At 41.7% G+C, this 23,689-nt stretch overlaps 2 protein-coding genes across 2 annotated transcripts in view; one reads left to right on the top strand and one right to left on the bottom strand.

Annotated features, from left to right (window-relative positions):
- Window positions 1-3,780: 3,780 nt before the first annotated feature.
- CCNE1 (cyclin E1) lies at window positions 3,781-18,467 on the bottom strand. Its single transcript, XM_038368924.2, has 12 exons — window positions 18,216-18,467; window positions 17,842-17,891; window positions 17,619-17,709; window positions 17,252-17,320; window positions 10,422-10,564; window positions 10,201-10,336; window positions 8,602-8,748; window positions 7,132-7,227; window positions 6,623-6,757; window positions 6,408-6,519; window positions 6,169-6,326; window positions 3,781-4,188 (listed from the first exon to the last, which is right to left on the bottom strand). The coding sequence occupies exons 2-12, from the start codon at window positions 17,853-17,855 to the stop codon at window positions 4,066-4,068; spliced, it is 1,224 nt and encodes a 407-aa protein (XP_038224852.1). The 5' UTR covers window positions 17,856-17,891; window positions 18,216-18,467; the 3' UTR covers window positions 3,781-4,065.
- An 84-nt stretch (window positions 18,468-18,551) lies between these two features.
- The window catches only part of LOC119841265 (uncharacterized protein F13E9.13, mitochondrial-like), a 34,226-nt gene continuing 29,088 nt past the window's right edge, over window positions 18,552-23,689 (top strand). The window contains exons 1-3 of the mRNA XM_038368567.2: window positions 18,552-18,715; window positions 18,996-19,071; window positions 20,794-20,876. Of these exons, the coding sequence (XP_038224495.1) occupies window positions 18,999-19,071; window positions 20,794-20,876 (156 nt within the window). The 5' untranslated portion in view covers window positions 18,552-18,715; window positions 18,996-18,998. The remainder of the gene's footprint in view (window positions 18,716-18,995; window positions 19,072-20,793; window positions 20,877-23,689) is intronic.

Here is a 23,689-nt window from a genome sequence, read left to right as displayed (position 1 = left end):
AAAGATGGAGTGGAATTGGAAAAGGTTCACAAAAAGGCAACAAAAATGATTAGGGGTATGGAACAGCTTCTGTATGAGGAGAGATTAATAAGATGGGGACTTTCCAGCTTGGAAAAGAGACAGCTAAAGGGAGATATGATTGAGGTCTATAAAATCATGACTGGTGTAGAGAAAGTAGATAAGCAAGTGTTTACTTCTTCTCATAACACAAGAACTAGGGGTCACCAAATGAAATTAATAGGCAGCAGGTTTAAAACAAACAAAAGGAAGTATTTCTTCACACAATGCACAGTTAACCTGTAGAACTCCTTGCCAGAGGATGCTGTTAAGGCCAAGACCATAACAGCATTCAAAAAAGAACTAGATAAATTCATGGAGGATAGATCTATCAATGGCTATTAGTCAGGATGGGTAGGAAATGTGTCCCTAGCCTCCATCTGCCAGAAGCTGGGAATGCGCAACAGGGGATGGATCACTTGATGATTACCTGTTCTTTTCATTTTTTCTGAGACAGCTGGCACTAGCTACTGTTGGAAGACAGGATACTGGGCTAGATGGACCTTTGGTCTGACCCAGTAGGGCCTTTCTTATGCAATGTTTACTGTTTTGTGCTTGACAAAGTTCTTTGAGAATGAAATGGATATTTCAAGAGATTGAAAAGTGGCATTTTAAAATGGGGTGGGGTGCTGTCAGAGGCAGATGTTTAATTTAAAACTTGAAGGGAGCAATTATATACAAAGTGAAGCAAATATTTAATTCAGACTGTTTGCTAATGCATTCCAGATAGTATGCAGAATGATCTAGTTACCAAAACTATACTAATGCAAGAACCTAAAAAGAGTTAAGGTTAAAAGTGTGTTTTTATAGGTACTTTACATAGTACAAAAATTCAACAACTTTTAGAAAACTCAAGTGAAAGGATCCATCAATCACACTTACTCCATCCAGCCTACTCCTCCCTTCCAGACAATGTTGCACTTTGAAATCTGAAGGGGGGGAGGGCCGAAGAGAATGAAAGATATACTTCCATTTCCTATTCAAGCAATCAATTTCTAGAAGTCTACTGTTATTTTAACTTGTTATTCAGAAAGCTTTCCATTCCGAGACAATGCAACATAGCTCATTACCATTCAGTACATCGACTCCCACTTCTACCCCTCTCTACATATAATCCATGCCCAAGTCAAATGAATTCAAAACGCATTCCAAAAAAATTTAAACTCTGCTTCATCTAACTCATGAAAACAGCTGTGTATTAGCATGGCCTAAACTGTAATGGCAGATAGAGGGGCTTGAGGAGGGCTATGATTAAGTGTACTCTGAACACAAGTCTCCTTTCCTCAGAAATAAGGCATTTTAAAAACTTTTTTCAAAGTTACCACCACTTATAGTTAGAACCTAAGTAGGATCAGTATATAAAGTCAGGCTTCATTTTGGCTAGAGACAACTGCTCATAGAAATTGAGTTCCATGAAGTACAACTTACTTCTATCCATGTATCTTTCCATAGGGGTATAGAACATTTGCATTTATTCTCAAACATTAGGATGTCAAACCAGAAAGATATTTTTTTCCTAATTAAAACTGAAAATTACTGCTAGTCGCATTTGCTGTGTTTGCTACAGTCTTCAATTTTTCCACAATTGGAGAAGGCAGACTATTGAAGTCCTAAATTAAAAGTGTAACATCCCATTATAAGCAATCTGTCAGGGTTCCCTACCCCCTCTGAAGTACAGATAGGGGACCCACATGAAAAAACCCCTAAATTTATATTCCAGCAGCTTAGGTTAAAAACTTCCCTAAAGCACAAATTCCTTTCCTTGTCCTTGGACAATATTGCTGCCATCACCAAGTGATTTAAACAAACATTCAGGGAGGGACCACTTTGAGCCCTATCCACCCAAGCCCCTTCACCCCCTTTCCTGGGGAGGCTTGAGAATAATATACCAACCAATAAGCTAATAAAGTGAGCACAGACCAAATCCCTGTTTTTTAGGACACTGAAAATCAAATCAGGTTCTTAAAAGAAGAATTTTATTTAAAGGTAAAAAAGACTCACACCTGCAAAATCAGGATGGAAGATAACTTTACAGGGTAAATACAAATATTTAAAACCCAGAGGATCCCCTCTGACTTTGCTTCCCAGTTACAAAACAGGAATAAAATTACCTCTTAGCATAGGGAAAATTCACAAGTGAAAGATAATCTAATGCATTTCCTTGCTATTACTTACAATTTCTGTAATTTTAGATGTATCGTTTTAGGAGAAGTTTTTTCCTGCTTGGTCTCTCTCTTTGTCCTGAGAGAGAGCATACCACCAAGAAAGCACAAACAAAAACTCCCCGCCCCAGAGTTGAAAGCATCTTCTTTCTCCATTAGACTTTCTGGTAAGGTGCCAGTCATGTTAATTGAACTGATTAACCCCTTACAAGAGATTCTGTACTCTGGCCAGGAGGGATTTCTATTACTGCATACATAAAGGTTGTTACCCTTCCTTTATATTTATGACACAGTCAAATGGGGGTTTTGTATATGGTGCTAATTACTTAATACTGAAGCTTTTATAGAAAGCATTAGAAATAATGACAAAGTTTTGCATTAAAAACTGATTTCTCATCAATTACAAGGTAAAAATTCTGAAATCCTTTTGCTCAGGTTTTAAAGGAGTGTGAGGATATTTAAGAGTAGTACTAAGCTACATGCATTTTCACCACTCATGAGCATTTCTAACATTCCTTTCAATAAGGTCCATGCCTCACTGTCAGTCATATCTTATTTCTGGCAGAGAACTTCAAGTTGGTAGCTGCCAACTTGTTCAGCTGACATTTACACTTGTTTCTTTAACGTCCAATTTACAACCTTTCAGAGGAGGATCTTTCAAGAGACCGAACAGCATCACTAAGATAAAAATGAATTGTTTAACTATTAGCAGCATTATTTAACACTTGATCAAGTCTATGCTTTTTTCAATGTATTAGGGCTTTAGATTGTCAGATTCCCCCTGCCACCCAACATGCTAAATTACTTCTAAACACGAGAGTTACCAGCAAGCTTTAGTTTGACCACCAGGAATTTAATGAAAACCCAAAACAACTTGTATTCCATTCCTCAGTTTAATGCTGCTTCTGCTTAGTTTATGGGAAACTAGCATGAGTAATGCTGAAAGCCTCCCAGAATTTTCAGCATTACATTTGCATAGAAACTGCTCACTGACATTTTGAAAAACAAGTGCCAGGACGAACTGCAAAGCTGGTTTACATCTCCTCCTCCCTGCAATATGTGGAGGTGGAATATCAGTTTCCAGAAGTAGTCATTCAAAATATTTGAAAAAATACACAATATGAATAGTCCCTGTTTTCAGTTGCATTCACAGCTTCATTCTCTGGATGTTCACATTTCTGTATCCAAGAAGAGACTTAGTTCGCAGGGAAGCAGTTGATGGTAACAGAAGATATCCTTACTTTAACTCCCCCATGTTTTCTGCTTCGAAACAGCTACCTTTACCACACTGATACAACAAATACACATAAAACCAGCTGTCTTGGACAGCATTTTTATTTAAAAGTTGATATACAGAGACATAGCAGCATTTACGTAAAGGGTTTTTAAAAAGTCATCAAGTTGTAAGCCAACAGCTTGTAAAGAGGCTCTAAAATGTAGTCTTCCACAGCATTCTCAAGCCCATTTGCCCCCACAAGGTGAAATGACCCCAGGATATCCAAAGACAGACAGACACAAACACAGTTGCAGGTTTTAACTTCAAAAAAAAAAAAAAAAAAGCTTGAACAGTTGGTCACATCAAGTATTACCTTCCTTAGCAGCATTTGGAGCACTCTTCGGCATTCTTTTAAGTGGCTGGTGTACTTGATCCATTTATTTAAAATATCAATAGTTAATAAAAACTTTCATATAGAAGATTCTTCTGTCACAAAAAATGCAAGTTTCTTTTTTAGAATCCATAAAAGCTTATAAACGTCACTGGCAGCATTTCCATAATGGAGCAGGATTCAGAACCAGCAAAAACAGGCACTTCAGCTAAATTGTCTCTGATGTAGACAGTTTGCAGTCATATCAGCTTCATCCCAGTGGACTGTTTCTTACTACTCTGTGGTGGTGTGAGGACACCACTGGGTAAAGGAGAAGTCCTATTTTTCTCAGCCAACATGGCCTGATTTGCTTGAGCTTTGTCCTGAACACGTAAGAAAGGTCATATTTAAGTTAGCATGTTACAAAATCAACTTTGATATTCTATATGATATGCAAAAGACTTGAGGTATTACTTAAATGCCCATTATTTTTCCAAAGCTATCATTCACACATTTAAACCTCTCTAGTTTGTTTTCACCAACCTATTATCAATTTAAAAATTCTTACACTATAGCACTGAAGTTGCTTCAAAGCTAAGACTGCCTCTGAACAACCAGCTGATAGCAGAATAAGTCAGAGAGTAACGCAGCAGCGCTAATTCTTCAATTTTCCAGTGTGCAGCTTTGCCTTAAAAAAGTATTACCAATGTGAGTCCAGAGTGCAATTTGGCAGGTTCCTATAGAGACCTACCAAACAACTTTACTGTAATAAGATGCATGTATTATATTGCTAGTCAGACACTCTAAATCATGATAGATCAAAGTTAGCAGCATTTTGAATTCCCTTAACCACTATTAGATAGACCTTACAAGTGTGTAAGAAAGCAGAATTTCAGTTGCTAGTAAGCTTTAGAGGTGTTTTTATAAATCTACTACATTTTAATCAAAACCATTTTAATATAAAAGAATTAGTGAATAAAAAGTTAACTCCAGTTTATGATACATGGAGCTGTAATTGCATCAAGCAAATATATTCTGACATTATATATTATAATTGCTTAAAACATTATTGCTTGACTTATTCAACTAGTCAACTGCTAGCAAACCTTGAGACCATAAGATATTGATCTTACTAGCCAATAGTGAGAATTTAATCACTGGCGGAGAAAGAAAGAAGGCATTTAAAAATAAATCAAAAGCAGTCATCCAAATTGGGGATATGTTTTCTTTCCTAAAATTAGACTATTCTATCTTTCCAAACATAATGGGGAAGCTCCATGTTCTATAATCCTTATGAAAAAATAAGTCCAGTATGCAACATCTGAAGCATCCCAAAGCTGATACCAAGTTAGGGGAAAACCAAGTTAGAGGGGTTTTGTTTCTTTCTTTGACAAGTATTTACAAAATGGTAGTATGTTTCTGACATAATATGTACAAATTACTTTCAAGTGCTCAGAGTATTACGCCATCACCAAGAGCCCACAATCTGAAGAGTGGCCCTTTTGTGCTAGGCACAGCACAAAATATGACAGTCTCTGCCCAAAGGAACTTGCAATTTAAGCTCAAGTTTGTCATCAGATGCACTCTTAAGTACAGGTCCTTCAGTATATACTGGGTATCACTTTTTAAAAGGCATTTAGTTTCTGAATTTGCTCTATCACAGAGGTGGGCAAACTATGGCCTGCGGGCCACTCCTGCCCGGCCCCTGAGCTCCTGGCTCAGGAGGCTGGCCCCTGGCTCCTCCCCTGCTGTTCCCCCTCCTCCCATAGCCTCAGCTCACTGCGCCAGCAGTGCAATGCTCTCAGTGACTAGCTCCTGGGGCAGCGCAGCTGCAGAGCCCGGCCTGACCCGGTGCTCTGTGCTGTGCGGTGCCGTGGCTGGCTCCAGCCGGGCAGCACGGCTGTAGTGCTGCCAGCCACCGGTGCTCCAGGCAGCACGGTAAGGGGGGAGGGAGCAGGGGGATTGGAGAGGGCAGAGGAGTTTGGGGTGGTGGTCAAGGGGCAGGGGTGTGGATAGAGGTCAGGGTGGTCAGATAGCAGGAAAAAGGGGGGTTGAATGGGGGAAGGGGTTCCAGGGGCAGTCAGGAGACGGGAAGCAGGGGAGGTGGATGGGGCAGAAGTCCCAGGGGGTGGGGGCACACCTGGCTGTTTGGGGAGGCACAGCCTCCCCTAACCAGCCTTCCATAGAATTTCCAAAACCCGATGCGGCCCTCAGGCCAAAAAGTTTGCCCACCCCTGCTCTATCAGGTCATAAATTTAAAAAAAAGCCTTGAAATTCCTATACTCTGCAAGAGAATATATAGTTTTTGCCTCTACAGATTACACAAAGTGAAGATTTTTAAAAAAAAAAAAAAAGCAGCATACCAGCAAATCCAAGCTGTTTATGTGTGTTTGTATATTGTGCAAATCTTCAGAAGCTATGCCTCTGAAGTGCTTGAGTTTGGAGCTTCCTGCTTCCCTGATAGCGATAGCAAATGGAACCATCCATTTTACACACGCTTCTATATCATACCAGTCATAACCTGGAAGGTAAAGATATTTATGTGAGCTTTAGGTTAACTTACTTGTCAGACAAATATTTGCAACTAGAAAGCATTAATTACCCGAAACCTTCTGCATCAGTTCAGATGAGGAGAAGTGGTACAAAGCAGAAGCAGCAAGTACTCCATATGTATATTCCAAGCAGCCAATATCGAGCACACAGAGATCCAAAAGCTACACAGGGAGAAGACAGACTCCTAACATGTGACAATCTCATATTACAAATGACAAGTCTTAGCATGAGATGTATGGTGTTTGGGGATGAAGTCATCCTTACCTCTGCTATCTGTACAAAAATTTGCTGGGGATATTGTGGCAACAACACCTCATAAAGCTCATTTAGATATGCAACTTGCATGTAAATATTTAGCCATGATACAACCGTCAGTGGATTTAAGTTCCAATTAAGAGCCTAAAAAAAAAGATATAAAGTTGACAAAAAGGTTAATAAAAATGTTATTAGAATATGCATCTTACTCTTTACATCATTACCTACTGTTGGTGGGAGACTGCATTCCCATTTATGGTAGTAGTGCAAAGAAAACAAACCATGTTCTTTTTCCTAGTGAAACTGAACTTTCCCATGTAAAAAAAACCTAACCAAACCACTTTATCTGTAACATTTGAGAAGTATGCAATTTCTACATCTTATAAGGCACTAGTTTTAACTACAGGAAAATATTATTCTACTAGAATATAACAACACTAATTGCAGCTCTCTGCTGTAGTCGATCACACCATGTTTTGGTCCTTACAGAAATTTAAATGATACAATTTTATAACTACCTTCATAATGATCAATTCCATGCTGAGGATTTCATCTTCTGCACAAGCTCCATCTGTAACATAAGCAAACTGGTGCAACTTTGGTGGATAGATTTCCTGAAAGATCAAAAATATAAGTCAAGTAGAATGTAGATATTCCACATTTAAAAAAAAAACTGAACATTTCAAATTGTGTAAAACTAAAATCTCATGGGAGCAAGTGTTTGTTGACTCTCATGAATCATGGTAATGATAAAAAATTGCTTCCCAAATAGCATATTTCTTGTTCATAATCTTAGTTTTCCATTTTTGATTTATCAGTCTAAGTCCAAAATAGAGTTTGACTGCAAGAGATACAGTGCATGTTCTCAGAGCTCCTATCAAGATCTTCGTGTCAGTTATTCTACCACCTCACAAATTCGCCTCTATTCCTACTGCATACATGGAGAAATAATACCTGCATATTCCTAAAAATGTTTATTCATTCAGCCTTAAAAAAAAATAAAAAAAACACACCACACACAAACAGTGTGCCACCACATTTTCGAGGGGCCAGGTTCCAATCTTAGCGGGGGGGAGGGGAGGTGAAGTGGTGTCTATTTTTGTGTCACCTTACAAGAGGATTAGCCCTCTAAAAGAAATATTAATAGGAACAACATGGCCAATGACCTATTCTAATTTCCCAAATGTAGGATTATAAACCTGGTGCCCAATGCAGATGTGGTATGAGGATGTATCTCTAGAGGTTATGGGATATATTTGGTCTAAATTTGGCTTGCTAAAAGATGCAGTGGGGAGAGAAAGAAACAGACATTAGCCCCAATTTAGCTTAACAATTTAAATGCTCTTTTAAACACATCTGTTTTTTCAGACAAATTGGCTTCCCCAACCCTTCCACTCAATTGACAGGTATAAACTTTACCTTACTCACACTTAAAAAAAATAAAATAAAGTAAAAATAAATAAATATCTGATGAGGCCTTATGATTTAGAAACAGAGCAAGGATGTGTGCCAAAGAATACCTTAAAGAATCAAATACATTCCAGAGATTTCTATTTATCTTCACCTTTAAGAGTTAAAACCAAGAGAAAGTCACTTATTTTAATAGTCGAGTTATTCAAACAATTGAGGAATAGCTCTTGAGTTATGTCATCTAGTTACAATGTCAGTTATGTTCTTTATTGGTAGATTACTTAGAAGTGGTCTCTGTATCCAGCGACCAACCTTAAAACCCAAGGTAACTAACTTGACCTCAGTTTTTGAATTTCCTATGAGTACAAAGGAATGGCATAATCTGATGTAACCTTATATAGGGTCAAATGGGCCAGAGGGGAATTGTAGCAAGAGTGGAGTCTTCTTTCTTCCCACAAGCTCCTCCAAAAATTCTTTTCCCCCTCAATGACTTCCATAAAGCAAAGATGGGCCCAGCACAGAACAGAAGCAAGCATTTCCAAGCCACTTATGTTTAGGTAGAAGCTAAAGACTTTTACCTCAAGCTTTGCAGCTATGAATAAAGATGAAATGCCAATAAGCTGCAACAGTGTTTTTACAACGTTTTGTTGTGTTGCCATAAACCGATCAAAGAAATCTTGTGCCAAGTAAAAAGTCTCTCTGTGAAGTTTGTAGACCTCACAAACCTGCAAGAGATAAACAGTAATGCATATTCATAAGGAAAGCACAGAGTACATACAAGTCCTTTTAGGTATCAAACCAACTCATGTACTTACAATGGGGGTTTTGTCTCAAGCAGCGTATAACATTTAATAAGACAAATCTAGGGAAATATTTCGTACAGTAGCTTTTAATATAAAAAAGAGCTGAAATCAAATATGGGTAAGAAGAGTGGTATCATGTCCACACTAAGCTGTAAATTGACTTATGGTAGGTCAACTTACAGCCACCGCAGTGATGTCTTTCCATGGGACATATGTGACCCTTCAACTCTAGTAATTATTGCGGTGGCTGATGCCAGCTGAAGAGGGGCAGCATGAGGGGATGAGAGCCAGGGCTCTCAGCTCCATGCAGCTCTCTACTCGGAGCCCAGCTGCCCCCCAGGCTCTTGCCTCCCTGTTCCCAGTCAGGAGTGGAAGAGCAGCTACCCGGGCTTCTTGGCTCCTTAAGCAGGGAGCCTTTGGGCAGTAGCACAACTGGGAGTGGGGAGCCAGAGGCAGCTGGGCTCTAGCTGCCTGGCTTTCTTATCAATTTTCACACAATGTCTGCACAGACACTGCATTTCCCTAACTACACTGACATAAGCCCAATATAAGCACTCTCATGGAAGTGGAGTTATATCAGTGTAGTATGGCACTTACATCAGTGGGACAAGGCTGTAGTGTGTAAAACAAAACCAACAACAACAACAAAAAAAATCACACACACACACAAGCATGCATGTTACAAGACCAGAGCATCAGGTCTTCATTTTCAAAAATATGTAGCCTCCCCACAGTTTGTAACAGAAAACAAAATTCTTACAAGTTGGTTGTGACTGAGAAGAACTCTTCAGTCTTCTAAGCCAGAAGGTGGCCAACAGAAAGATACTGTGCAACAAGAACGTTTAAAAATAGTATCTTTTCAATTCTAAGATTATCATGTTAGAAACAGTTGCATATCATGTAGTATACGCTGAAACTATTTGAATTATGACACATTAAGCATTACAGGGTTCCCAACATCTCTACACACACCCCGTCACTTCCTCTCCACCATAATTTCATCTTCATTTGTTTTGCTTTAGTCTAGAACACAAAATACTGTAATAAAACATTTCATGCAAGTTCCAGGCAGAAGCAGGCATTCACATTCAGAGTACAAGTTTGATAAACTATCCTTATATTAGATATGAAATCATCAAACTGCACACTTGAAACCATTAAGTTCTACTTATTTGGTACCAACACTGGTAAAATTTCTTAGATGTGCACTGAGTAAACAAGTTCCACTAATATTCTGGTGCTTTATGCATTATGTAAAGTTCATGAAAATCAGATCACACTGTGAAATACATTTAGAAAAATTCATGTTATTCAGGACATCTCTATACATACCTACAGCACACTTAAAGTGTTAGCAAGAACAGCAAAGCTCACCTCCATTAGCCAGTCTAGAAGAATTGTTCGCATTTTAGGTTGCAAGAGAGGGTGCTTTTGCATATAATGTTTCTCTCTCACATATGTCTGTTCTTTATTTAGCATGTTTTTCCATACATCATCTCTATTTGCCCAGCTAAGGAAAAAATATAAACATGTTAAGTATCAACTGTTAAGTGGTGAATGGGACAGACAAAGAAGGGGGAATGAAATACAATTACCCCAGAATTGGTAGCGGTGAAGTTCTAGATGGACTAAGTCTGAGGTGTACAAAATGAGAAAAGCCAATATTAACTGGCTCATCTTTATCTGGTGTGGGAATCAGCATATGGGGACTTTTCTGGACATCCTTATTCCAAGATGGCTATTAAAGGAAAGAAAAAAATGTTGCACTATAACTGGTTTTATAGTTTCTAGGGCTATTAATGCACACAGACTCCACACAAGACACATTATGTCAGAGAGGTGATCACTCCTGAAGGCAGCTAAAATTCAGAACAAGTTTAAAGGTGTATTTTCACATTAAGACTTTCAATTGCTGATCTTAAAACAAGTCATTTACCTTTCATGTTTTGGGATTGAAGGGTCACAGATGTCCCACAGAAAGACAAAGTGTTCTCTATAAAGAGTTCTGTCGCGATGTTTTGGATGGAAGGAAATTGTGTGTGAAAATAGGATTTTTGTCTGGGAGTCGCATCGCTTATTCCCCACCTGAAGTTCTAATCCTTTGGTTTATGGCATCACAATCCCAGCCAGATTCCCTGGCCTGGGCCAGGCACTAATGATCCAGCGGACCAAATTCGGTGATGAATGCTGTTCACATTGCACATGAGGCATGTTGCACATATGCTAAGACGACAATCAAGGATTAGGACTCAGGTGAGGAATAAGCAAATGAGATTCCCAGACAAAGAGCCTGCTTTTGTGCAAAATGTCCTTGTTAATGAACACGGCAGAGGAGGAATGCTTATTTTGTTTTGTCTTTCAAGATTCAGAGGTTATTGACTGCTCATCTTGTGAAGTTGGGTAAGCAGAAAGCTAACATTTTGCTATCACTTCAGATGTATGAAAATGACTTTGTATACATTTTATTTGCCCTAGGATGTTCCCTCTTAGAAAAGAACGAATAAACTCATAATAGCTAGTCCATTCATATACAGAATAAATTAACAACAAATCTGCAAATGTTAGACACCTGACATTCCAGCTATTATAAACTTGTTATTTATGTATTTGGAACAGGACACAGACCTAATGCTACTTTCCTTTAAAGAAGGCTTATCTTGGCAAACTAGATTTTAAAAAAGCAAGACATTGGTATAAAGCTATCACCTCAGTTCCTAAAAAAAAGACAGAACCCATTTTGCTTAGCCCAATGTTCTGAAAGTTCACGAAGAAAGAAAATCCTATCACCATGAATAAACATTTATTTTTATTTTAACTAAAACTTGGCATTTGAGCCTAGTACTGGAGGCAGCCATCTTACTGAAAAAGGAAAGCAATTTGTATCAGTGGCAGGGTCAAAAAGCTTCAGCAAGTTCTCAGCCTGCTTTAAATAGAAAACACTTGTTTTACAAGTTTAAAATAAAAAGACTTATGAATCAGTTCCAAACCTGGGTTTTTAGTCTGCCTTTGTCACAACTAACAACACTTTCCAGCACCAGATTCAGAATGCTCATAACCACGTTTTGGTTTATTCATAGTGAAAACTGCTTTGTACTATTTGAGCCACTGCCTGAAAAAGCTAGGCAGTTTTCCTCTTTAAAAAGTAGGTCTCAAAATTGTGCATGCAAATCTATCACAGGCATGTGCACAGCTATGTCCAAGATCCCAGTGCGGTTTGTGTTACTATTTAACTGGGGGGAAAAGATGCATCATTCAGAGTAAGATGACAGTAGATTCCCTATGAACTGAAAGTTTAAAGTGTCACATCAGCACTTAATTTTTGTCCTTCCTCTAAGTTACATTTTAGGTACACCTTGTTCTCCAATTACATGGCAGGCATGGATTTCAGTCCTTTGAGTGCAGTTAAACAGACTGTGGTTTGGATAAGAGAGTTATAAGGAAGGAGAATTATACACTTTCTGTATAACATGGCACATGCTTGGCACCTCAGAAAGACAAGGTCCCTGCTCCAAAGAGCTCACAATCTAAACATGTAGACAAAATGAGGGCAAAGGGGAACAACAAAAGGCAATGCAATTCTTCAGTGCATTGAAGTACAGTGGGTGTTTTTAAATAAAAAAAATAAGTAAACCTGAACAGGATTGGAATGAGAGGACCTCTAAGGTTTAAGAGCAAAATGATGTTTAAAAGTGAAATGATAGGTGAGGGGCTAGGTGTGGTCAGAGCAGCAAACAAGGTAGATTATCTTTAGAGGCAGCATTTTAAATAGGCTAAAGAGAAGCAAGATGACCATCTAGCAAGCTAGTGAGGAGGAAGAGGTTATAGTCATTGAAGTGAGGGATGATTATTGCTTAGATAAGGGTTTTTGCAGGGGAGATGGAAACGGCTACAGATTTTGTGACAGCACCAATTTCAGATGAGGAAATGCATCAAAAAAGTTTTACATCAACTGAGTGGATTGTCAAGTTGCCATTTGTGGGGGTGGGGGAGAATGGGTAAAGGCTTAGGTAGAAAAACTAGTTCAATTTTTGCCAAAAAACTTAGTTTAGTAAGTTTATTTTGCATAAAGTAACTAGTCTCCAAATCCTGGAGCTGCAATTGGCTCCTCTGCAGGGACCCCACCCTTGTATCCAGGATGGCAGGTGCAGCTGAAAATCTTGGCAGCGTAGCAAAGGAAATCCTATGGTTTGTGGGCTCCTCCAAAGGCACTCTGCAATGCTGGAGCAGGAGCTGAAGAGGGATGTAAGCCAAGACCAGGATTCAGCAAGAAAGGGAAGCCAAAGAATCTAGCGTGGAAGAGGACTGGAGTGGTTTTATATGTGAGGTCCAAGGAGTTCTTTGGCAAGGCTCAGATACTTCTATGATGGCTGCAGTAAAAAACCTGTATTTATATGCTATCTATATCAACAGGAATGAGGAGTTGGAGAACTCAAGAAAGTTAATGGCTTGGCGGTAATAGGACACACACACAAAAAAACAACAACAACAACAAAAAACAGCAAAGGCAGAAGGCAGATGAAGAATGAAGAAATCTAACCATGAGTGAACAAGCAGCAACGCACAGCACCAAATAAAGCCTAGACCACGGCTGTATGTAGGAGATTCCCTCAGTAGTTCTGAGTCAAAGAGGAAATAAGAAGCGGAAGATTGGATGGATCATCAGCATTGAAGTTACCAAACATGAAGGTGGGATCGGAAGAGGGACATAAACTTGCCCTCCCCCACTCCGCAAAGCCCAGCATGTGCTAGCAACTAGTGCCTGAAGCCACATGTTAGGAATAATGCTGTTCTCCTGCAATTTGCCTACAGAAAGTGACACACAATGTAATTCTACTTAGTTTCATTCACTGAAGGCACTAGGCCGTGGTTCTCAACCTGCGGGCCTATGGGCCGCTTGCGACCCAATCAACATACAGCTGCGGCCCGTATGACATCCTCTGAGCCATATGGGCAGTATTGGATGTGGCCCACAATAAGTAGGTTGAGAACCACTGCACTAGAGTCAAGTATTATGACACAGGAAAGACAGACAAGACAATTCTACCAGCCAGTTTCAAAAAATGAAGAGAAATGTTAAAGAAGTCAGACAAGGGAAGGGATCATTGTGATTAACGCTTCAATTCCCAACCCTAAATTTGATAGTCCACATAATTTATATCAAAGATAACACTGGCTACTAAGCTCATCATCCGGGTCTCCCTTTGGTATGTTGTGTGAAAAAATAATCTCTGTTTAAAGGACCTTTGTTTCACAAAACATCCTGCTAATGTATCAGCACTCATGTTAGTTATGACCGAAATTAGGCTGAGAATTGAGAACAGTGCCTGTTATCTTACTTCAAAACCAAATACAGAATTTCTGCAGTACTCTGCTTCCATCAGCCTGATATAACCACTCTTTCATCACAAAGGGTAACTTCATCCTAATTAAAAGCTTACGTTCAACAGAAACAAACTAATGAATTGGGTATTAACATGCCATAAGTGGGATGCGAGAGTGCTACTTTATACATGGAGCAAAATGGAGCTTCAACTAGTATACAATAATTTATTTAATGCAATGTATTTATGTAATGCAGTGTATGTTGCACAGGATTTAAGGCTACTTGCACACTGAAGTTTGCTATGCTATTATTGTGCACCATCTTGCTTTCTCACAAGAAATCATATAAGCTTGCTCTACTCCTGGTGGAACTGCACAGAGTCTCATTAGTGGCCTATGGCAATTTATTATCAGAGAATAGCTTGTGTCACACCACATACCGAAGAGCTGCTGCTATGCAACCAAATGTTAGCTTCATGGATTTGTCAAAGGATAACTGTTATAACAAAGTATCCACAAATCCTCTCAATGTACAGACTGATACTCAGGTACCTCTTATTTATGAGCTACAGAGTTGCAGGGCCTTATCATCAGTGCCAAGTGGGTTTACAGAAAGCTAAGTCTTTAATTTACACTTCAGGAATTGGTGCTTTAACTGTATGTCAATACACCAATCATTCATGAAGGAATTGTACCAACATCTATTTAAAAAAAAAAAAATCTAATTTTCATGTTAAGACAAGACTGTAATTCCATTTCTAGTTCTGGAATAAGAAGAGTTACAGTAAGAGCATTTTATGCTAAACATTTCAACTTTCTTTCTACTACCGTTTTCGGGAGAGGGCATAAATATCTGGGTACACGTTATTAGAACTTACTAGTAAGTAGCTACTGTGTAATATATATATAAAAAACACACACCTCAAATTGAGGGATACAATTCCTTTTCTCCACCCTCCCTAAAAAGTAAGGAAGGACAGACAGCTCCCCCTTGTCAAAAATGAGAAATTAGTTTAATATACTGCAGAAAAGGAAGACAGATGGGAAGGAGAGATCCCCTCATTAAATGCTCACCATTTGATCCTTGCTTAATATGTTGAGTGATAGCTAGTATATGTGGTTGCAACAAGCAGAGACCATTCCAAACAATGATGTCCATCTGTTATGTAGCACTTCAGTCTTCAAATTTGCAGTTGCCACTTCTGGTTAGATGCACCGCATTATGCATAAGTAGGGCCCTACCAAATTCACGGTCCATTTTGGTTAATTTCACAGTCATAGGATTTTAAAAAGAATAAATTTAATCATTTCAGCTATTTAAAACTGAAATTCACTGTGTTGTAATTGTAGGGGTCCTGACCCAAAAAGGAGTTGTGGGGGGCCGCAAGGTTATTATAGGGGGGATTGCACTACTTCTACCTTTACTTCTGCATTGCTGCTGGCAGCGGTGAGGCCTTCAGAGCTTGGCAGCTGGAGAGAGGCGGTTGGTGGGCTGGAGCCTAGCTCTGAGGCAGAGCCACTGCCAGGATGGCATAGTATGGTATTGCCACCCTTACTTCTACACTGCTGCCTGCAGAACTAGGCCCTCACTCAGCAGACACTGCGGTCTGGTGACCCAGCTCTGAAAGCAGTAGTGGAGCAGTAAATGATGGCATGGTATGGGATTGCCACCGTTACTTCTGCACTGCTGCTGGGAGGGTGCTGCCTTCAGAGCTGGTGCCCGGCCAACAGCCACCACGCTCTGGCCGCCCTGCTCAGAAGACAGCATAGAAGGGTAACAATACCACAACCCCCCTAAAATAGCCTTGTGCCCCTCCCCCAAACTCTTTTGCCTCAGGACCCCCAATTTGAGAAACACTGATCTTCATAGTGAAATCTGTATAGTATAGGATAAAAGCACACAAAAGATCAGATTTCACAGTCCGTGACGCGTTTTTCATGGCTGTGAATTTGGTAGGGCCCTATACATAAGTAACCCTATTACTGAATGAACAGGGTACTGTATTCCCCACTCATGACTTTTGTAGTTTAAATACTCTCCTACATGTGCATTAATTAGCTCAAATCCCAACAAGGAAGAGCATGTATGTATATTCTCTTTCTTCATGCCTCAGCCAAATTTAATCTGCACATACCTTAAAGGTGTACAGTGAGTGAAACCTCACAAACTCAGTACACATCTCATATTGTGTATGAAAGTGTGGGGCAGTAACTGATAGCATACCCAAGTTTGTGGAACAAAGGAACAATGGAAGTGGAAGGGAAGAATGGAACGAACAAATGAAGTTTAGAGTACTACAGTTTCAAAATCAAAATTAAGTTATCTTAATATTATCACAGGGAGATTTAGAAAGCTAGCACTGCCTGCTAAGGACATTGTTTCTCCTCCCCATCTCTACCCCTCCTAGGCCAGTTACTGCTGTCTATCTGAACAACCCCTAGTGCCTTTATAGGGATTACTATACCTTACCTAGAAGCTTCAGTCCCAGCAATGCCACAGAAGTGTACATCCCCTAGTATATAACATAAAATTTCCAAATCCTAACTGTGCACCTTTTGGCACTCAGACAACATTCAGTGTCACAGCAAAAACAAACCATTAATGGGCTGGAGGAGGAATACAGATGTGCTCTTTTCCATTCATATTTAAAATAGGGAGACAGCTGCAAGAGGGTCCGAACTGCCAGTTATATGGAAGTAGATAGGACATGTGTCCTAGGCTTCAGTCCTGCAGTATACAACTCTCCAATGAAGTAAATGGGGTTCTGTGCAGCTATCTACCCATGCAAAATTAAGGCCTTAATACATGAAGCCCATGCAAACCAGGACATTTAGTCATGCTATAGTAATACCACAAGAATTCAGACAGACCTCATCTGTTTTATGAGAATGTTAAAGATCCCATGTCACCTTGGGTAAATTGGGAGGGGGTTTCTCTTAGTGTCCCTGGACAAAAAAGTCTCCCCTCCTCCATTACCATGCAGCATGCTAGTGGTGATGTAGGTATAGAGTTGATGAAATGCTCTACGTTCCAAGAAAACTATATAAATTAAAAAAATTACAGTAGTATCAGTAACTATGTATCCACAGCCAAATCAATTACCTGGCTTTCATATTGCTTTTTCTTGTTCATTTCCATTTTAGCAATTTCTTCATCAGGATCCTGCAAGAACTACAATGGGGGGGAAAGAAAAGAGAACCATGTGCTAACAAGAATACAGACTCCAGGCCAAACTCTGCCACTCTGAGATACACTGGTGTAAATCCAGTTGTTGCGCCGGGCACATTACACCCCTGTGACCAAGCACAGCACTTGACCCAGTTACTGTACACTCCAAATGCCACATGGACATTCGCAATCCAGCAAGGGCATCAGAGGCCATGGTTCAGCAAAGAGAATCCACATTTACACTGGAATGACAGAGCAGGACTTAGCCCTAGAGGATCAAAGTGAGCCATTTTGTACTTACAGTGGCCACATCAGCTTTCCTCTTTCGGGCTCGCATGGCAAGATCAGCAGCACCCTCACCCTTGTGGGGGACCTTCTCATCCACGTAGTCACTGCCAAGAAACAGAGATACGGGCCATAAACCCCTCGAGGGAGTCTCCTCTGGGATCTGCCTAATGGAGTCCGTGGCCTACCCTCTTCCACCCCCCCCCCACGCCGGCAGGGGGCTGGGGAGAGAGACTCACCTCTCCCTGCGCATGGTGCCTGGATGGGACGGGGCGAGGCTGGCTCCGACCTTAGGAGGAGGAAAAGGCAGAGGGTTAGGGGGGCAGGTCACTGCCTCACAAAGGCGAAGGCGGCAGCAGCTGCAGCTCCCCAGCCCCACAAAGGGCTCCGGACGCGCGGGCGGCGGTGGCCCTCATCGCCGGGCGGGGGGGGGGGGGACCCGGGCGGAGTCCGCCGGGGTCGGATGCGGGGTGCATGGGGGGGGGGGATCGGATAGGGCCAGGGCCGGGGCCGGGACCTCCCCACCTCCCCCTCACTGGGGCACCTCCGGCAAACGGCCAAGGGGGAGCCCCGGGCACAGGCACCCGACCCTCGCCGCCCACCCGCGCCTTACCCCGGGGAGAGGGTGCCCTGTGCGAGGCGCTGCCCGGCGGCTGCGGGCGGGCGGGCGGGGCGCGGGGCAGGGCGGGCGGGCTCCGCTGGGCGCCTCCTGCCTCACAGCGCGGTCGCTCCCGTCCCTGCGCAGAGAGCGGCCCCGGCCGAGCGGGACATTTAAATGAGAGGGCGCGGGGCCTCCTCCCGGCCCGGGAGCCGCACACGTGGCCCCGCGCGGGGCCCCGCCGGGAGCCGGCCGGGGCGGGGTCTGCGCGGGGCGCAGGGGGCTGGGCCCGGGGGCAGGAGGCGAGGCGCGTGGGGGCCAGGCGGCGCGGCCACCCGGCTCGGCGGGCAGCCGGCTCGGGCGGGGCCTGCGGGCGCAGGGGAGGAGTCAGCGGCCCCGACGCGGAAGCGGGAGGAAGCAGCGTGGCTTCCCCTGGATGTAAACACGGCGGCGGGGCCGGGCCGGGCCGGGCCGAGGGGTCGCGCCGCGGGGCTTCTCCGAGAGGCCCTGCCCAGGTAACGGGGAGCGGCCGGGGCAGGGCTGAGGGCCGGACGCTCCCGGCGTTGGGAGGGGAAGAGCCCGGGGGGAGCTGCCTGGGGCGCCCGCCTGTGTGGGCTTTGCCGGCCCTGGGTCAGGACAGCCCGACTTTCCACTTTAAATCGCGTCTCTTCCCTTCCCCTGTTTTGCCGCCGTCACACGGGGCTGTACCTCTCCGTAGCGAACCACAGGAGCGTTCAGAGCTTGCCCCCCTGCGACTGACTGACTGACTGACACCCCCCGTCTGTTTTCCCGTAGGTCATGAAGTTTCTGAAGCTCTTTGGGCGACTAAAATCAGTTGTCATTGGGATGGTGCATGTGGGGGCATTACCAGGTAAAAATATATTGATTGCAGCTCAGATAAGCCTGTGTCCAGTGAGTCTGATTTAATACCCACTGACCCGTGTTTGCTATTTCTTAACATCCAACAAGGCACAGAAGAGAAGTGGGGTGGAGCTAGCATACTGACGTTCTTCCACATTGTCCAGCTTGCTGCCTCTTGCCTTCCTCCATATGTCTGTAACCTAGCAAGGTAGAAATGCACTATGCACCATATGATCACAACATAGCAGGTGCTGTTATGTGTAACTAGATCCAGTCTTTGCGTAGGAGTGCGCTCCCTGGACTTTACTTAAGTTGCACAAGTTTGTTGGCTGGATTTGCTTTGCTGTCCAGAACGTTAGAGTAGGTGACATTTTATGAGATTCCCATGCAGCCCTGGGTGAGCGGGACATTTAAGATCCCACATCCTGAGCTCTTGGGAAGGGAGCCAGAAGAACTGCCGTCCCTGTTGTTGTGTGGTTTTTTGTTTGTTTGTTTTGTTGTTGTTGTTTTTAGGGAATATTGGAAGTTAACCTTGTCGCTGAGCTCACCATTCCCATGGAGGGAAGGTGCTGGAGCGTGACTGGGGGGAATTGAAAATTTATGAGAGGGAGTGGGAGACAAAAGATCAGGGTTTTTTGTCAGGATACAGTGACAGTGACCTAGCTGGAAACCCAATAGGTGAGATGAGCATGCAGGTTCTTCACTGGGACATTTGCCCTTGACTTCACAATGGAGCATCTGTAATATTAGCTAGTCAGTGTCAGGCAAATTCTTCAGGCCCTGCCCAGAGTGATCTTATGGCTGTGGCAGACAAATTGAAGGTGGAGCACTCACTAGGCTCGGTATTTTTAGAGTGGCTTCTGAGTTTGGTTGCCCAATCTGTGACATCTACAGCCTGATTTTCAGAGGTGCTGAATGCCTCTTCTGTTGGAATTGTGAGTGTTCAGCACCTCTGAAAATAAAGCCTAAAGTTAGGCATGAAAATATCAGAGGACACTTGATATTTTTGGACTCCATCTGACCTTTAGGGAGAACAGACAGAAAAACAGCAGACTTCACTGCTTTTTGTCTGTTACTCATCAATGAGTTATTTTGCAACAGTTTGCTATTGTAGTTGTATCTCTGGGTCTTGGATACAATCCTGTGTACTGAGAACCTTCCTCTTAACACCAGTGCAGTCTTTAAATTGTCTCCTGTGCATCATTCCTGTTTGTGTGCCTCTGGGAAAACTGGCATGCAAGATTTAACCTCTACTTCTCATGAATCATTGGAGAATCCCTACCAAACATCTCTTCCTGTCAATTTCTTTGGTCTTCTTCGTATTAATTTCCCACCACTGGTGCAGAGTAGTTGCCTGTGACATTGCCACAGATTGAAATACATGCATTGTCTCTGGTAAAGAAATGAGGTGTGATCACAATTACAGGCAAGAATGACAAGCTAGGTGCTGGTCTGATTCAGTGTAAGGTTACATTTGATATTCCTGAAGTATGAGGGCTTTTAAACCAGTTTTAGGAATTTAGTAGTCAAACCATGTCAATCAAGTTCTACTAGGGACAAGATACCATTAAGGTATGAGACGTTGTGCAACAGCCTACTGCTCACATTATTTACTCTGCCAGTTTGTGCCTACTTTGGCAGTTCTGTCAATGCTTGCAATAATCTTAATTTAACTCTGACTTGTTTTGATTTCTGCTTGTATCATGACATATAACATTATTGTTCTTTGCAGGGACACCACAGAGCAGGTTGCCATTAACCCAGATCACTGATCAAGCTTGTCATGAGGCTGAGATTTACAAGGATGCTGGAGTTGTAAGTTTCATTTTTCATCCTTCTATTTTGATTTTTGCATAAAGATATTGCTATGTCAGAGTACAACAAATGTTGGTTCTGTGGAGCTAATAATTTCAAGATCACATTTATATTAGAATTCTTGCCAAAACCCGGATCCAGATTGACATACAGATTGTTAGAAGGGGTTTGAAATTCAATCCTAGATCCACATTTTGCAGATGGCCTCAATTTCTATAATAGTCTAGATCTCAGTATTCATGAGCTTTGGAAGAATCTGGATTGGCTCTTTGCAACTGAGGGCCAATCACTTAAGCATGTCTGCAATCAAATCCTAGAAAAATCAGACCAGTTAAGGAAGTTAGATTGTCTTCTCTTGTTTTATGTTTGTACAGTGCCTACCACATGGGTTCCTGGTCCATAAATAGGTCTCTTAGGCACTATGATAACACAAATAATAATTAATATGATGAAGATAAGTTGGTTATTGCCAAAAATCTAGTCAGCTTTGTTCTTTGATAAAATTGCTCAACCAGTCTGACAAAGTGGTATATTTGTTTGCCCTACATATTGTATTTTAATATAATTAAAGTGCTCTGTTTTGTGGACTCACTGGAAATGGAATATGCCCAGGCAGCAGATCAAGCACCTCTACTTCCCCTCTGAGCAGATTCAACCTGTTCTAGTTGTGCAGGCCCCTTTGTGTATATTAGGCAGGGTACAAAAAGCACACGTGTCCATTTCTGCTAAGTGTAACCGTTCCATGATATACCCCTGGCAGTTAGTGCTCTTCTACTTTGCATATCTAGAAGAGAAGATCTGAAAGGCCAGTCTCAGCCAAAGGCAACAAAATGCAGGTACTAGTGACTGAATTTCTATGGACCTCAGTTGTTGTAATAATTTTCATAGTTCAGCAGATTTTTAAGAGGGTGCATGTCCTTTTAAAAGGTCAGGGTATGTTTTAAACATTTCATTGCGCTCTGTATCTATGTGATGCTGCACTTTTTGCTTTGACTTGACTGGAGTGCAAGTTTCTGGCATGGCAATGATGAAGGGTCTCAGTGATTGGGCTTTAAACAGGGCTTAAATGAATAAATAGTCACTCCTGTGAAATACTTTTATTTTCTGCATAACATTTTGAATATGTTTATTTTTATATAGTATCATAAATTCACATGGTACTTTACAGGCAGTGTAAGATTGAATCTCAGAGCGTAATCTTAAATTACAGAAAGCTAGAAATGAGATGCAGAACAACATTTAATGTAAAGAAGAGTTTGCAGAGTATTGGATGGATAAACCTAGAAGGAGTCATGGTAAAAGTGGGGAAGGAGAGCCGGGAGCATGAAAGTGAAAGAATGAGGTGAAAGGGAGTATTAAGAAGAAATCTGTGAGGAGCAGGGGACATATCAGTTGTAAGAGGGCATGAGGTTATGTATAGCCTTGAAGGCAGAGGCAAAGTAGAATTTGAGATGTTAAAAACTTACGCCCAAACTATGCGAACTGCTCGATGGAGGCAGACCTCTGTGCCTACAAAGAAGGCCATTGGCTTCACAGAGTTTACCCAGGCAGAGTTTTCTGGACTGATGCCTCAGACTGTAAGATAGTTGGGTCAGGATCTATGAGGAGTTGTTGTTTTCGTCTTCTACAGCAAGGGTTCTGAACCTTTTTCTTTCTGAGGCCCCCCAACATGCTATAAAAACTCCACAGCCCACCTGTGCCACAACTGTTTTTCTGCATATCTAGTAGATTAAAAGATGTATTAAATTGATAGTTATACAGTTAAACACACACATATATAATATAAAAAAGGATAAAATAGGCACAAAAATAAAAAACTGAATATTATTTTCTCTGTGTAAATCTGACGGGGTTGAGGCCCAGGAGGCGGGAGATAGGCTTTGGCTCCTTAGTCTCTCTGCCCTGCACCCCAGTGAGTCTAGCGCCGGCCCTGAAACCTGCTCGTAGATTCCCAGTTGAGATCTGCATTCTACAGCACAAACTGCTCTGAGCCGTTACTGAAAATACAACAGGAAACAAGTGACAGAATTAAGGCAACTAGAGTGTGATGCGGTTAGAGTGTCAGGAGAGGAAAAGGACGAGCAGTAGGGCTTTGTGTAGAATGGCTAGGGTAGGGAAGCTAGAGATTAACATTTTGGTAGAGGGATTGGGTACAAAAGTAATCTGTAGTTCTCTTAAAGCCACGTTGACTCTTAAAGTCAAACATTCCGTTATTTGACTATACTGGAGCTTAAATAAATATTTAGCAGGGGGAATTTTGTTTCCTTTGTGTAAGGAGCTATACATTGAAGCCTTTAGGGACAAAACTGAAACAGCGTCACAATTTTAAAAAATCTGATGAAGAAAATGTAAACACTTAAATATAACTCCCTTTGTTGGCCTCAGTTTTAGACCATCTTCAGCAATTTTAGACAAGTCACTAATATTAATATACGAGTTTATGAAAAAAACTTTTTTTTTGTTTTTGCCTTTCTTTGCTGGATCCTCAATTCCCCTTCTTCAATTAATATAACAAATCCTGTACTGATTGGGCTGCCATAATTTGCAGTATCAAAATTACTAAACTCTTCACTTGCAAGCTTAAAACTCGCTCTGTAGATAGATGAAAGGTTAATGCAGTAATTTCTCTGCATATTAAATCTTATATTCACTCAAAGTAGAAGTAATAGCACAAACATTCCACGTAGCATTCACAAGTGCAGTAATAGTTACATCAAACCTGTCTTTAGTTCCAAAGTTGAACACTTGAAATAGGCTTTACAGTTGAAACACCTTATTGCATTGTGATTGCAACACCAAACACATGAGAACTC

Source organism: Dermochelys coriacea, chromosome 12 (assembly GCF_009764565.3).
Source record: "Dermochelys coriacea isolate rDerCor1 chromosome 12, rDerCor1.pri.v4, whole genome shotgun sequence".
NCBI lineage: Eukaryota > Metazoa > Chordata > Testudines > Dermochelyidae > Dermochelys > Dermochelys coriacea.
This window is presented reverse-complemented; position numbering and strand designations above follow the sequence as displayed.